The following is a 15,464-nucleotide window of genomic DNA, read 5'->3' on the forward strand; positions in this document are numbered from 1 at the left end:
AGGAGCCTTCACGCGGCGGGGGAAAGCATACAGACGCAGTGGCTGACGCGCCCCCTACGCTGGACGCCAGCGGGAGACCGATTGTCACCGCAGCGGGCCGCGAGAGGGGTGGGGCGGAATTGCCTCTTTCCCAGCGCCTGCGCAGAGAGCTGGTTTCCCGGGGCCAGCCCGGGGAAGGTGGGAACTAGCGCCGAGCGCCGGGAGGCCCATTGCGTGCGCAGGCGCACTCAGGGATCTGCCCCTACCTCCAACGCCCCTTATCCCCGCAGGCCTGCGGGGCGGGGCGAGCGTGGAGCGCCCTCTCCGGACAGGACTAATTAAAGGGGGAAGCCCCGCTTCTCACTGTACGCTCGCTGCAGCTGCTGTGGACTTCACGTCTGCTCTAAGGAAATTATGTTACCCAACACCGGGTAAGGGCATGGGGGCGTCGCGGGGTGGGGAGGGGAGAGGGGAAAGCCGCGGCCGGGCGGAGTGCGCGCCAAGGTGGCCGGAGTGGGTGGCTCGCGGGTTGCGGCCCCGGCGGTGGGAGGACGCGCTCTGGAGTGCCGCTCCCCGCTGGCATGCAAGTGTTGCTGGAACCCGCCGTGATGCGTGAAAGTAACTCGGAGTTGTGCACCTCTGGGGGACAGCCACGTGCAAGTCTCTCCCACAAGGAAAGGATCCAGAGTGGGTTACCCCGCCGCTCGCGGGGTAGGCCCTGCCTTGGACTTTCGCGTGTTTTGCTGAAGGTTTGCAAGTTCTAGGTGAAAGGTCACTGTACCGCTCACAGTTCTTCACTTTTTCCGAACGCTCAGTTCCGAAGTAATGAAATGATAATGGGGTGTTTTAAAAAGGGATTTTCAAATTAGTAACAAATTAAATTAATCTTAAATATGGGTATCTTTTTCACGGTGGCGGTTCACTTAAGATTTTTAAAAATACTGGATAAAATACACGTAGTACCATCTACCATCTTTTTTTTTTTTTTTTTTAGATTATTTGTTTATTTGACAGCGATCACATGTAGGCAGAAAGGCAGGCAGAGAGACAGAGGGAAGCAGCTCCCCGCCGAGCATAGAGCCGGATGCGGAGCTCAACTGAGGACCCTGAGATCATGACCTGAGCCGAAGGCAGAGGCTTTAACCCATTGAGCCACCCAGGCGCCCCACCATCTACCATCTTAAATCATTTTAAGTGTACAGTATATTCACATTGTCTGCAACCATTCTCCAGAAATCTTTCAACTTGCAAAAGAAACACTGTACCCATTAAACAACTCGCCCACTCCTCCCTTCCCTTTAGCACCTATTCTACTTTCTGTTTCTATAAAGTGTACATGTCTTGAGTGGGGTGACTTGTTTATTTTATAACTTGCTTGAAACATACAGGTACATGGTCAAAAGACTTTAAAAGGCTCAAAAGGGTGTAAGGTAAAGAGTGAGTTTCCCCATCCTTAACATTCAGTTTCCCATTTACTCACTGGTATGTTTCCAGAGATAGTTTGTGCATTTTTAAACATTTGTACACCACTGTAAACACACAGACCACTTTTAAAAATAGTGACACACTCCCTTTTTATTTTTACATAGTATGTCTTGGGACATATTTTTACGTACATTTTACATATGTATATGCACATCTTCTATTGGTTACATAGTATTCTATTGATGTACCATAATTTGTCTAACCAGCCCCCAATCACTGGATACCAGATCATTTCTAGTTTTTCTTATTGCATAATTGCTGCAGTGATTAAACTTGTATCCACTGTTTGTATATAATTGAGTATGTCTGTATGACAAATTCCTGGAGGCGAAGTTTGAAAAAGTGTATGCACTTTATATTTCAATGGCTAATATCCTCAGTGCTCCAAAGAGACTGCACACCAAAAGATTGAATGAGATTTCCTAATCCCACACGTTGGCAAACAACAAAATGTTTGATAATAAAAATACTTATTTTGATACTCAAAACCTAATTGAAAAAGATGGCACCTCATTACAGTTAAATTTTTCATCATTAGTGAGGGAGGGGATCTTTCTATATGTTTAAAGTAATAGTCCACATCAAGGAGCAATTTTGACTCTTATGGGACATTTGGCAATATCTTGGGACACTTTTGGTTGTCATAATTATGTATGCGTGAGAGTATGTGCATCTTTAGAGTCCAAGAATATTGGTAAATGTTCTTCAATGCACGGTGTAATCCCTTACAGATAAAGAATTATCCTTTTCAGGGCGCCTGTGTGGCTCAGTGAAAGCCTCTATCTTGGATCATGATCTTGGGGTCCTGGGATAGAGCCCCGCCTCAGGCTCTCTGCTCAGCAGGGAGCCTGCTTCCCTTCCTCTCTCTCTGCCTGCCACTCTGCCTACTTGTGCTCTGTCAAATAAATAAAATCTTTAAAAATAAATAAATAGGGGCGCCTGGGTGGCTCAGTGGTTAAAGCCTCTGCCTTCGGCTCAGGTCATGATCCCAGGGTCCTGGGATCGAGTCCCACATCAGGCTCTCTGCTCAGCAGGGAGCCTGCTTCTCCTCTCTCTCTCTGCCTACTTGTGATCTCTGTCTGTCAAATAAATAATAAAAAAATCTTAAAAAAAAAAAAGAATTATCCTTTCCAAAATGTCTATAGTGCAGATTGAGAAATTCTGGTTTAAAAGCATCTGTGTATCTTTCTTTGCCTGGCTTACACAACTAGGTTTTGATTGATCTCTTAGAGTTCCATTTGAAAAAAAATTGTTGTGCTCGCTTCGGCAGCACATATACTAAAATTGAAAAAAAATTGTTGTATGTCATATGTGTTACAAATATTTTCAGATTCTTTTTCATTGTGTCTTAATTTTGTACTGTTTATCATGCAGAAACATGTTTTGATTGAGTCATAGTCTTTTAAGGCTTTTGTGGTTTTGTGACAAACCTATAGGGCCATCTAAAGGTAGGATTTTCTTTTGAATTGATAAGTATTCTTCTGGGATTTTTATTATTTTTTATTACTTTTATTTTGTTTTTACTCAGATTTTTCATTCACCTGAGATGATATTCTATTTTGCTTACTATTTTGACATAGGAAGTGAGTTAGGAAGCCCTCTTCATTTTGGTTCTGATGGCTGGCTGTACAATTGTACCAATATTGTTGACTGACTAGTTAATCTTTCTGTTAGAAATTCCACCTGTCATATAACTGAAGTCTTGTATGATAGGGATCTGTTTCTGGATTTTCTATTTTATTACTTTAGTCTGTCTATTCATGGACCAGTACCAAAGTAGTTAATTGCTCTAGCTTTAGAAAATGTTTAAATACCTGGGAAGGCTAGTTTCTGCCTCATTTGGAATTTTTTTCAGAATTTTCCTGGGTATTGTTGGATGTTTCTTTTTCCAAATGAACTTGAGTAGCTTATATAGTTTTTTTTTTTTTTAAAGTGGTTGCTTTTCTTTTTAAAAACTTAACAAAAATTAAATCACATTTACTCTGATTTTGAGGTGCCAGAGAAGTTTGGAAAATTGTAGTGTAGATTAACTACGTTAACAAGTTTTAGCCATCCACCAATGGTACGGACAAATTGGGACTCTTGCTTGCTTGCTTGCCTCGTATGGCTATAATGTTTTTGAACTGGAAGGGGGTTTCTTAATAGGACAGCCCAGGGCTTCAGGTTAAGAGGAGAAACTGTCTTTTCCTTTCTTTTGCCAGTGCCTGAAACTCTTTGTGAGGAGACAAATGTCCTTTATCCTACTGGGAATCAGTCCAGCTGTACCAAAGGCAAAGGGATGAGGCTTTTAAAGCAATAGTTGAGACATGTCTTGGATTTCTTTTTTTAAATTGTTAAAAATTATTTATATGTTTTATTTTTTTTTAAAGATTTTATTTTTTGTTTGTCAGAGAGAGAGAGAGAGAGAGAGACAGCACAAGCAGGGGTGGGGGGCAGCAGGCCAAGGGAGAAGCAGGCTTCTCCTGAGAAAGGAGCCGGATGTGGTGCTTGATCCCAGGACCAGGACCATGACCCAAGCCAAAGGCAGATGCCCAACTGATGAGTCACCCTGGCATCCCAAGATTTATTTACGTATTTTAGAGAGAGAGCATGTGCACATAAGTGGGAAGAAGGGCAAATAGAGAGGGAGAGAGAATCCTCCAGTAGACTCCCCGCAGAGTCTGGAGCCCTCGATCTCACAGATCATGACTCAGGTCATGACCTGAGCTGAAATCAAGAGTTGGAAGCTTAACCAATTGAACCACCTAGGTACCCCAAGATCTGGGATTTCTGTTTGTCACATTTAATGTAGAAATTTTGACGTGTAAATAACTTAAAGTGTCTAAAGTAAGTAAAATTTTATCACTCCCTCAAACAATACAAGGACCTAGAAAAGTTAAACTCTAATAACTGTTTTTAACATATGTTATTATAATATATTTTAATTCTTTGTGCAAATATTATTTATTATTACTTATGGTATAACTAATTATTATTGTAAATACATTTGTAGATTTCTGTACTTAATTTACCAGAGTTTTTTTAAAATTTGTTTGTTTCTATTTTTTGTTTGTTTCTTTTGTTTTAGTATTTTTGGTTTTTATGTCTTCTTGCACTTCAGACCTCCCATCTAGGAACATTTCTTCTTTTAATAAATAAGAAATGGGAAGGAAAAAAAATCTTTGTTGAAGTGAAGGAAACAATGCTGTCATTATTTGCAATTGATATGATTATATAGAAAACCAAAATAATATGTAACTAAAGTCTTAGATTTAATAATTTTCAGTATACAAAAGTTTGTTCTTTTTTTTAAATATTTTTTAATATTCTTTTTAATATTAAAGATTTTATTTACTTGACAGTGAGAGAACACAAGTGGGGGAGCAGCAGAGGGAGAGAGAGGGAGAAGCAGGCTCCTCACTGAGCCGGTCACCCCATGTGGGTCCAATCCTAGTTCCCTGGGATCATGACCCTAGCTGAAGGCAGACGTCTGTCTCACTGAGCCACCCAGGCATCCGAGATAAGCTGATTCTAAAATAATGGGTGGAAAAGCAAAAGTCCGAGCATAACCAAGAAACTCTTGAGGAAGAACAAATTGAAAATACTTGCCTTATCAGTTAGTAAGACTGATAAAGCTGTTAACACTTAAGACTGTGCAATCCATGTGGACCAGTGGAATAGAAGAGAAGGCCTAGAAACAGCTGTATTTATGGAGACTCATCTTGACAAAGCTAGAACTGAAGATCTGTAGGAAAGATGAGCTTTTTAGACTGGACAGTTGGTTTCCTTACTGGAAAAAAATGTAATTCGATCCATCCCTCATTCATACATATAAGTTAATTCTAGGTAAATTAAAGACTAAAATTTAAAAGACAAACCATAAAATTTTTGAGAGACAAATTAATACAGTTGTGGTTAGGGAAGGATTTTTTTTAACCCAAAAGCATTGGCTGTAAAAGAAGATTCATAAATTCTACATGAAAATAAAGAATTTCTGCTCATCAAAAGATATTATAGGGGCTCCTGTGTGACTCAGTTGGTTAAGCATCTGACTTTGGCTCAGGTCATGATCTTGGGATCATGAGATGGAGCTTCCTGTCAGCTCCCTGCTTAGCTGGGATCTGCTTCTACCTCTGGGATCTGCCCCAACTCATGCTTTCTCTCTCTCTCAAATAAATAAGTAAAATCTTAAAAAAAAAATTGTAAATGTAGTGAAAAAGCAAGCCATAAGTAAGAAGCTATTTTAAGTATATATGGTTTATAGATACCATATATTTATTATTTGTATTTAAATATGTAAATATATGAATATGTATTTACATACAGGAATACCTTTAAATTTATTTATTAGAGAGAGAGAGAGACAGAGAGAGCATGAGCAGGGGGAGGGGCAGAGGGAGAAGCAGACTCCCCACTGAGCAGGGAGCCTGATGTTGTAGGGCTTGACCTGAGCTGAAGGCAGCCACTTTACCGACTGAGTCACCCAGGCATCCCCATACATGAATACTTTTTTGGTGAAGTTTATTTTAAGAAATCTCTGTACCCAGCATGGAGCTTGAATTTATGACCCTAAGATTAAGAGTATCATGCTCTTCTGACAGAGCCAGCCAGGTGCTCCAATATATGAATACTTACGTAGATTGTATGTTTGACCTACAATAGTATCCTATAATCCATCAGTTTCACCAATAAGATTATATGCCTTAGAGAAACTCTTGCCCATGTGACTGGAAAAAGTGAACAATAATATTTTTTTTTCTAAGGTTTTATTTATTTATTTGAGAGAGAGAGAGAGAGATCACAAGCAGGGGGAGGGGTAAAGGGAGAAGCAGACTCCCCAATGAGCAGGGAGCCCGATGTGGCACTCGATCCCAGGACCCTGGGATCATGACCTGAGCTGAAGGCAGAGGCTTAACTAACTAAGCCAACTAGGCAACCAAAACCAAAATATTTTTAGCAACATTGTTCATAATAGAAAAAAGAGGGTTCCTGAGAGAACAAGAGAGAAACCAATTTCCACAATACTTTTTATGAGTGAAATTCAAAATAGTACAGTTTTGGGCAATACAATGAGAAGAATGAAATTCTTTTGCGGGGGTGGGGGGAAGAGAGAGGTTTTATTAGTTTCCTAGGTCTGCTATAACAAAATAACCACAAATTGAGTGGCTATAAATAAATTAATTCTCTCACAGTACCAGAGGCTAAACGTCTGAAGTCAAGGTATCCCTTGGGCCATTCTCCCTCTAGAATTGTGGGTAGAATTCTTCCTTGCCTCTTCCACGGTGTGAAAGAGCTTCTGGTGACAGTCAGCCACCCTTGGTATTCTTAGCGTGCGTCACTCTAGTCTCTGCTGCTTTCATCGTGTGGTGTTCTTGTATGTGGGTCTTCATGTAGTCTTCCCTCTGCATTTCAAATCATACTGGATTAAGGGCCCACCTGACTCTAATATGACCTCATCTTACCTAACATCTGCAACAATCCTGTTTCCAAACAAGGTCACATTCTGAGGTACTAGAGGTTAGGATTTCAACATATCCTTTTGGTAGATAGAATTCAGTACACAACAGGGATGTAATGTCTGGCTTCACTGGGGTTCAGAATTAGTGTTCCCAGGGCACTTGGGTGGCCTGGTCGGTTGAGCATCTGCCTTCGGCTCAGGTCATGATCCCAGGGACCTGAGATTGAGCCCCGTGTCAGGCTTCTTGCTCAGCGGAGAGCCTGCTTTTCCCTCTCCCTCTGCTGCCACTCTGCTTACTTGTACTCTCTCTCTGTTAAATAAATAAATAAATAAATAAATAAATAAATAAATAAATAAATAAATATCTTTTTTTAAAAAATGGTGTTCCCTATCATCGAATTGATCATAAATATTCATCTGTAAACAATTTTTAGCTTTAGGGCTATACTGTTTAGTAGGCCCTTGGCTTCGGCATAGATGTGTTGATATTAGGAATAGTAAAAAAATGGGAATGAGGGGGCGCCTGGGTGGCTCAGTTGGTTGAGCGACTGCCTTCGGCTCAGGTCATGATCCCAGACTTCCAGGATCGAGTCCCGCATCGGGCTCCCAGCTCCTTGGGGAGTCTGCTTCTCCCTCTGACCTTCTCCTCTCTCATGTTCTCTCTCACTCATTCTCTCTCAAATAAATAAATAAAATCTTTAAAAAAAAATGGGAATGAGTAGTCATATGTAAACTAGTTGTTACTTTCTGGGGTGGGAGAGTGAGGAGGAGAATAGAATTAGAGGAATAGACAGGTGGCTTCTGGAGTGTTGGTAATACGTTTTCCTTCCCTCTTCTCTGTTCTCCTTCTTTCCTACCAAAGTGATTATTTCTTATTTTAAAACCCTTCCCCATGTTTACCTCTGACCTTTTCTGGAGTGTAAATCCTATAGATCTTGTCAGAGACCTTATGCTCTTTTTTGTTAACAAGCCTGTTTATGTGGTTACTGTACCCTTTTCTCTTTGCTGTTGTCATTTTCACTATATTCTCTTTAATCCTTCTCCTTAGACAAGTTTTTTTTTTTTTTTAAATGCCCGGCAGGCAGCCCAACGTGTGGGGTTTGAACTCACAACCCTGAGGTCAAGATCTGAGCTGAGATCAGAAGTCAGCTGCTTAACTGACTAAGCTCCCCAGGTACCCCACCACTATCAATTTTAAAACCTTTGCATCATCTTCAGAAGAGACCCCATATCTCTCAGCTATCAACTCCCATCCATGCCCCCCCAGTCCTAGGCATCCACTATCCTTGTGTCTCAATAGATTAGCCTATACTGGACATTTCATTTAAATGCAATCATACAATGTATGGTCCTTTGTAACTGGTTTCTTTCACTTAGCATAATGTTTTCCAGGTTCATTCATGTAACATGGATCAGTACTTCCTTCCTTTTTATTGTTGAATATATTCCACTGTATGGGTATACAGCAATTTATTTATCCTCTCATCAGTTGATAGACGTTTTCATTTTTTCCAATCTGGCTATTATGAGCAATGATGAGCATCTGTTATACATTTATTTGCTTTTAGATAATTTCTTTTAAGTGGTATGTATTCATTGTAGAAAACTTGAAAAAGCCTGAAGAATATAAAGAATGTGGTAAAATTTATTCATAATTGTATCACTCAAAAATAAGCTTTGTTAACACTTTTTCTGTGGGGGAAAAATACTTTCCCCACTTTTTCTGTGGGGAAATGTGTGTATAGTTTATTAATTCCCTATTTCTTGTTAAGTTTTCCTTTTTGTCTGGGGGTGCCTGGGTGGTTCGGTTGGTTATCAGTTGCCTTCAGCTCAGGCCTTGATCCCAGGGTCCTGGGATAGAGCCTCATATCAGGCTCCCTGCTAAGCAGGGGAAGTCTGCTTCTCCCCCTCCCCCTGCTCATAGTCTTTCTCTCCCTCACTCACTCTCTGTCTTTCAAATAAATGAATAACATCTTTTAAAAGGGGTGTTATATGTAACTAATGGATCCTTGAACACTACATCAAAAACTAATAATACAGTGGCTAACTGAATGTAATAAAAAATAGTAAAAAAATCAAATAAAAAAAAAAGATTTACCTTTTATCAGGCCAGATATTGTTTGCCCTATCACACAACAAGCCTGGCCAACTGCAGTTGTAATAATTTTTAAATCATTATGCAGTGGCAGTATCACAGAGCTCTTAGCTATCAGGGAGGGAGGGAGGAAGGAAAGTTTAGAGAGAGTTTTTTGTTTTTTAAGATTTTTTAAATTTATTTGAGAGAAAGAGAGAGCACAAAGTGGGGGGCGGTGCAGAGCAGAAGGAGAGGGAGAAGCAGACCACCTGCTGATCGAGGAGCCCATTCGGGGCTTGATCCCTGGACCCCAGGATCATGACTTGAGCCGAAGGCAGATGCCTAACCGACTGAGCCACCCAGGTGCCCCTGCAGAAAGTTTTAGGGGAGGAAGCATAAATATTGTGAAAATACGCAGAAGTTCCTGATACTAACAAGTAAATAAAACACTGAGGTTTCTTCTAAGGTCATTATTTGTTCTGTTGTAGGAGGCTAGCAGGATGTACAGTTTTTATCACAGGTGCAAGTCGTGGCATTGGCAAAGCTATTGCATTGAAAGCAGCAAAGGATGGAGCAAACATTGTCATTGCTGCGAAGACCACCCATGCAAACCCCAAACTTCCAGGCACAATCTTTACTGCTGCTGAAGAGAGTGAGTGAATGGGACAATGCCGTTTCTTGAAATGTTCTAACTGTGGTTTCAGTAGATGGGAAATTTGCTGGAGAGTTTATAGCTATTTAAAAGCTACTCTAAACATAATTTTATCTGGTTATAGAAGTATTTTGTCACCTGGGGGCAAGGATTTAGGAACCATGTCTTCCCCAGCACTTTTGTATTATATGAGAGACTCCCTTTAAAAATCATGTCTCTTGAGAGCAGTGGTTCTTGGATCTGTGCAGAGAATAGGGGAGTGGAAATGAGAGGTGGAGGATGTGATACTTGGAAAAAGTTCTCCATGTTTTTTATTCTCTGTGCCATTTGAAACTCATTATCTTAATACTTTAAGTTCACAAGTAATTATCAAGTGCTTCTAGTCAAGGCATTGCGCTAGGCACGATATCAGGAGGGAGGGCTTAAAATTCAACTTCGGTGGATATTGCTAGTTTTGTTAATCATGTTAATAGCATTGTGGTTATGTTAGGGGAGCACATATCAGGTATTTATGAATGAGATGATGCCTGAGATTTGTTTTAAAATATACTCCGGCCAAAAACAGGATTGGGAGTAAAAAAATTAAACAACTGGCAGATAATTAACAGTCATTGAAGATAGGTGATAAGATTCATGGTAGTTTAATATACCGTTCTTTATAATTTTGTCTTTTTCTTGAATTTTTTCATAATAAAGGTTTTTTTAAATTACCTTCCTTTTTTCTTTTTTCTTTTTTTTTTTTTTAAAGATTTTATTTATTTATTTGACAGACAGAGATCACAAGTAGGCAGAGAGGCAGGCAGAGAGAGAGAGGAGGAAGCAAGCTCCCCGTGGAGCAGAGAGCCCGATGTGGGGCTCGATCCCAGGTCCCCGGGATCATGACCTGAGCTAAAGGCAGAGGCTTAACCCACTGAGCTACCCAGGCACCCCGCTTTTTTTCTTTTTAATAGACTTTTTTAAATTGCCTTTTTTTTTTTTAAGATTTATTTATTTATTTTAGAGAGCACATACATGTGCTCAAGAGTGGTGGCAGGGAGAGAATCCTCAAGCAGACTCCCTGATGAGTACGGAGGCCAAGCAGGGCTTAGTCCCATGACCCATGAGATCATGACCCAAGCTGAAACCAAGAGCTGGATGCTCAACCAACTGAGCCACCCAGGCACACCCCCCACTTTTTGTTTTTTTCATATAGTTGGCCTCTCTAGGCAGAGGCTGGATATGGGTTTGTCTGTCCTACAGTAGGGTGGAGTCACTAGCAGTTATAAGAACATAGTTATTTATATTGATTTTCTGAAAATAGGGTACTTCTTTTGATTCACAGCAGAATGAAAAGTTTAGTATTTGATTGTCTCAGTGCTTTTTTGTTTGTTTGTCCTTTGTAGTTGAAGCAGCTGGAGGAAAGGCCTTACCATGTGCTGTTGATGTGAGAGATGAACAGCAAATCAGTGATGCGGTGAAGAAAGCAGTGGAGCGATTTGGAGGTAGTACCTTAATTCTGAAATAATTATTGACTGTTATAACTATAAATTTAAAAATTTTTTTTAACTTTCCTGTCTTTGGAGTATAACCAGATATGAGTACTCACTTATGTAGAAATGCAGCTTAAAACCATGTGATGACTTTTGTATTGTTAAAAGTTATTTTGAATAATACAGCACATCCACCATTCATTCTTAAGTTAGGCCCTTGACAGTAACATACATCTAACCAACTAGTTTCCCAGATCTCATCCTCTTGCCTCTCCTCAATTAATATAGCCATCAATTTGATGACTTTTGATATTTATTGGATTAAGTATAGATAACTTACTGCCATTCAAGACGTTTCACATTCTGATCTCAAAAGACTTTTTTTGGTTCCGTCTTTTTTCTATGCCCCTATGTAAATACTTTATTCTTCCTCAAATAGTTTACTTCCATATCCTTGCCTTGAGGTTTTTGCCTCTTAACTTTTTCTCTTTCCCATCCTGAGACTTCTCCAGTGCCTACCTGTCCATCTCCATTCCTCCCTGAAATGCTCCCTTCTCTGTCTGTGAAAACCCACCTTTCTGTGGTTATATCTCATCTCCTTCATGAAGCCAATTTCCTCACCATGCCAACTAGTCAGAAGTGTATTTTTCTTTTCCTGAATTCCTAAAATATTCCTTTAATCCTTATCTTGTACTACTTTATTTTTTTTTAAGATTTTTTTTTTTTATTTTTTTAAAGATTTTATTTATTTATCTGACAGAGAGAAATCACAAGTAGGCAGAGAGGCAGGCAGAGAGAGAGGAGGAAGCAGGCTCCCCGCCGAGCAGAGAGCCCGACGCGGGGCTCGATCCCAGGACCCTGAGATCATGACCTGAGCCGAAGGCAGCGGCTTAACCCACTGAGCCACCCAGGCGCCCCAAAGATTTTTTTTTTTTTAAGCTTGACACAGAGAGAGGGAACACAAGCAGGAGGAGTGGGAGAGGGAGAAGCAGGCTTCCCACATAGCAGGGAGGCCGATGTGGGCCTCGATCCGAGGACCCTGGAATCATGACCTGAGCCGAAGGCAGACACTTAGCAACTGAGCCACCCTGGTCCCGTTTTTATTTTTTTTAAAGATTTATTTTATTTTAGAAAGAGAGAGAGAGAGCTGGGGTTGGGGGAGCAGAGGGAGAGGGAGAGAATATCAAGTACACTCCCCACCAGGCATGGAGCCTGACACTGAGTTCAGTCTCACAACCCCGAGATCATGACCTGAGCCTAAATCAAGAGTGGGATACTTAACCAGCTGAGCCCCTCAGGTACCTCTGTTGTACTGCTTTAGATCTTAGTATTTTTTTTCCTCAATTAGTTCATAAACTCCTAGAAGGCAGGTGTTGGGGGTGAGCTAAAGCTTTGATGGTATTAAACCAAGGCACCTGGCCAAGTCCAAATCCTGCCCAAACCGTTACCACTCTTCCCTGCTCCCCCTATAATATTCCAGAGACTGTACGTATGTACGTGTGAAAGATATTGACCAATGGGAAGAAATATCTTATTGTCAGCATGGCTTGTGTTTATAACCTTCACCGCAAAGTACTATGTTATAAAGCGCCGGAGCAGAGTTTAGTTTTCAATTAAGAGGATATGTTTTCCATACCTTTGAGGGGAAACAAAAAAATCTCCCAGTATATTTTAATACTTTAAGATTTTTATTTATTAGAGAGAGAGAGAAAGTGTGTGCTTGCGTGGGCGCACAGAGGAGGGGCAGAGGAAGAGGGAGAGAAACTGAAGCGGACTCCGCGCTGAGCGCACAGACCAACCCAGTCTCAATCTCACAACCCTGATACCAAACTGAGCCAAAACCGACAGTCGAATGCTCAGAGGACATCACCACCCAGGTCCTGCCCCTATTTTGCTACTTATTATTGAGATGGTCATCTGAAACACACTTTTCTTGATAAATTTACAGATTTGCAGTGGACTTACCTCTGCTTTGAAGACTTGCCTAAGATTTCCTTTCCTCCTCCTTAATATCCACTTTGATGTATTTAAAATTTTTTGCTTTCCTTTTACCCATCAGTTTCTGCTTTCCTGGCATAACAATGCACAATGAAGAGGGAATTCTGTTCAGCCACTCAGCTGCCACTCTCATATAACTATGAAGGATACCACATTTACAAGAAATATTCATAAGCTGCTCCTTTTTTTTCTTTCCCTCTGTACTCTTTTTCCATGAAGATGCCAAGCCTTTATTTTTTTGTTTGTTTGGTTTTAGTTCCATACTGTGGTTGCTACCGTTGTGGCCTTCTGTTTTGGAATTCTCTGGGCCTTTGAATTCTGCCTTTTGGGAAGACTTTACTTTTTCCTGATATTTCTCTCTGCTGGAGAATTGTCTTTAACAAAATCCTGAGCAGTTGATAATGCTTTCAAACCTGTGCCCTCAAGGTGCTCTGCTACAGGGTGCTCCCTATCACCCTGCCTTCCCTCACCTTCAAAGTTTTCCAGGCCTTGAGTAAATTATGCTCTTTTTTTTTTTTTTAAAGATTTTATTTATTTATTTGACAGACAGAGATCACAAGTAGGCAGAAAGGCAGGCAGAGAGAGAGGAGGAAGCAGGCTCCCCGCTGAGCAGAGAGCCCGATGCGGGGCTCGATCCCAGGACCCTGAGATCATGACCTGAGCCGAAGGCAGAGGCCTTAACCCACTGAGCCACCCAGGTGCCCCTAAATTATGCTCTTTTATAAACCACAGAATCATTCTTTCCTGCAACCTTTCTTCCCCCACTGCAGCATGCATGCATATATATATATATATATATATATAATTTTTTTTTGCTTGTGCATTACTTTTCACTATTGTTCCCTGATCCATTTTAATTTGGGCCATCTGAGTTTAGAAATTTTGACCTACCTCTTAATTAGAACTATTTTTTTCTTTATCACTGGCAAGTCAAACATAGTTTACCATGTTAGTATATCCCCATTTCTCATCTACTTTCTTTGCTTTTGGGCCCAGATGTTTGCTCTGCTAACATCCTTGTCACTTGTTACCACATAGTGAGAGAGATGAAGTCAATAAAGTCTGAATTTGCTTAAGGAATCTATTGATTGGATCAATCCTTACTAGCTTCATCTCTCTGAAGAGGGTAATTCTACACAGGGTGGTGTATATACCCATCAGGCCAGCCTCTCACTCAGACCTCTCCTCAATTCGCTTTGCTCCCACCTGGCTTCCTTAGTGAGTATCATCTTTCTTGCTTCCCAGGCCTTAGCAGAGTGCCTATGTAGTGTAGCCACTCGCTGATTACCTTTCCATGGTGTGGCTGAGCAGCTCATAGCTTTGTGGATTGACAAGTATGTCCTGATTTAAATATGCTTTTCATATGGGGCACCTGGGTGCCTCAGTGAGTTAAAGCCTCTGCCTTTGGCTCAGGTCATGATCCCAGGGTCCTGGGATCGAGCCCCACATCAGGCTCTCTGCCTGGCGAGGAGCCTGCTTCCTCCTCTCTCTCTGCCTGCCTCTCTGCCTACTTGTGATCTCTGTCTGTCAAATAAATAAATAAAATCTTTTAAAAAATGTGCTTTTCATAGATCATTGCTATTTGTGAAGACAGCCATCATTATGTTCAATCTAGGAGGTTGGTAGTCACAGAATCTAGAACTTGTCTCAGATATGTGGATGACTTGCTTGAGTTGAGATTTGTTATAATGGAGTTATAAGATGTAATGTTGTTGAATCCAAAGTTAGTCCTAAGGACACATTTTAAGAAAACATTAGCAGGGCGCCTGGGTGGCTCAGTCGTTAAGTGTCTGCCTTCAGCTCAGGTCATGGTCCCAATATCCAGGGATTGAGCCCTCCATAGGGCTACCTGCTCAGCAGGAGACCTGCTTCTCCCTCTACCACTCCCCCTGCTTGTGTTCCCTCTCTCGCTGTGTCTCTCTCTGTCAAATAAATAAATAAAATCTTTTAAATAAATAAATAAATAAAACCTAAAAAAAAAAAAAAGAAAAACATTAGCAACACAGAGTTTATACAGAAGAATATGGAAATTGAGGAATGAGTATGTGATCAAGATTTTATAATATCATATATGAAGAAAGGGTGCTTAGGACTAAAATACATTATCCATGTATTGTGAGAGAGGGGCTTGGTAAAGAGGACAACAGAAAATGTTTATTGCAACAGTCTAAGCCCACAATAGAAGTTGTGATATTTCTATTTAACTGAATATTAAGTTCCCTTTAAAAAGAAGTATGAATCATGGAGAAACAGAGAAGTGTTTTAAGATACCTTCATATTTTACTATTTTCATTTAACATTATTTAACTAAACTTGTAACTAAAACTTATAATTAAACTTCTAAACAAGATTATGTTATATAATGAGGGA

General features: G+C 40.6%; 1 protein-coding gene across 2 annotated transcripts in view; it reads left to right on the forward strand.

The window, feature by feature from the left end:
- Positions 1-252: 252 nt before the first annotated feature.
- HSDL2 (hydroxysteroid dehydrogenase like 2) overlaps positions 253-15,464 on the forward strand; it is a 58,758-nt gene continuing 43,546 nt past the window's right edge. Inside the window, exons 1-3 of one of the 2 annotated variants that reach the window (XM_047700040.1) lie at positions 253-410; positions 9,464-9,627; positions 11,010-11,108. In XM_047700040.1, coding sequence (XP_047555996.1) covers positions 394-410; positions 9,464-9,627; positions 11,010-11,108 — 280 coding nt within the window. In that variant the 5' untranslated portion in view covers positions 253-393. The remainder of the gene's footprint in view (positions 411-9,463; positions 9,628-11,009; positions 11,109-15,464) is intronic. The other variant, XM_047700041.1, reaches the window with a different exon arrangement.

The sequence above is a fragment of the Lutra lutra genome, chromosome 13 (genome assembly GCF_902655055.1).
Source record: "Lutra lutra chromosome 13, mLutLut1.2, whole genome shotgun sequence".
Classification (NCBI taxonomy): Eukaryota; Metazoa; Chordata; class Mammalia; order Carnivora; family Mustelidae; genus Lutra; species Lutra lutra.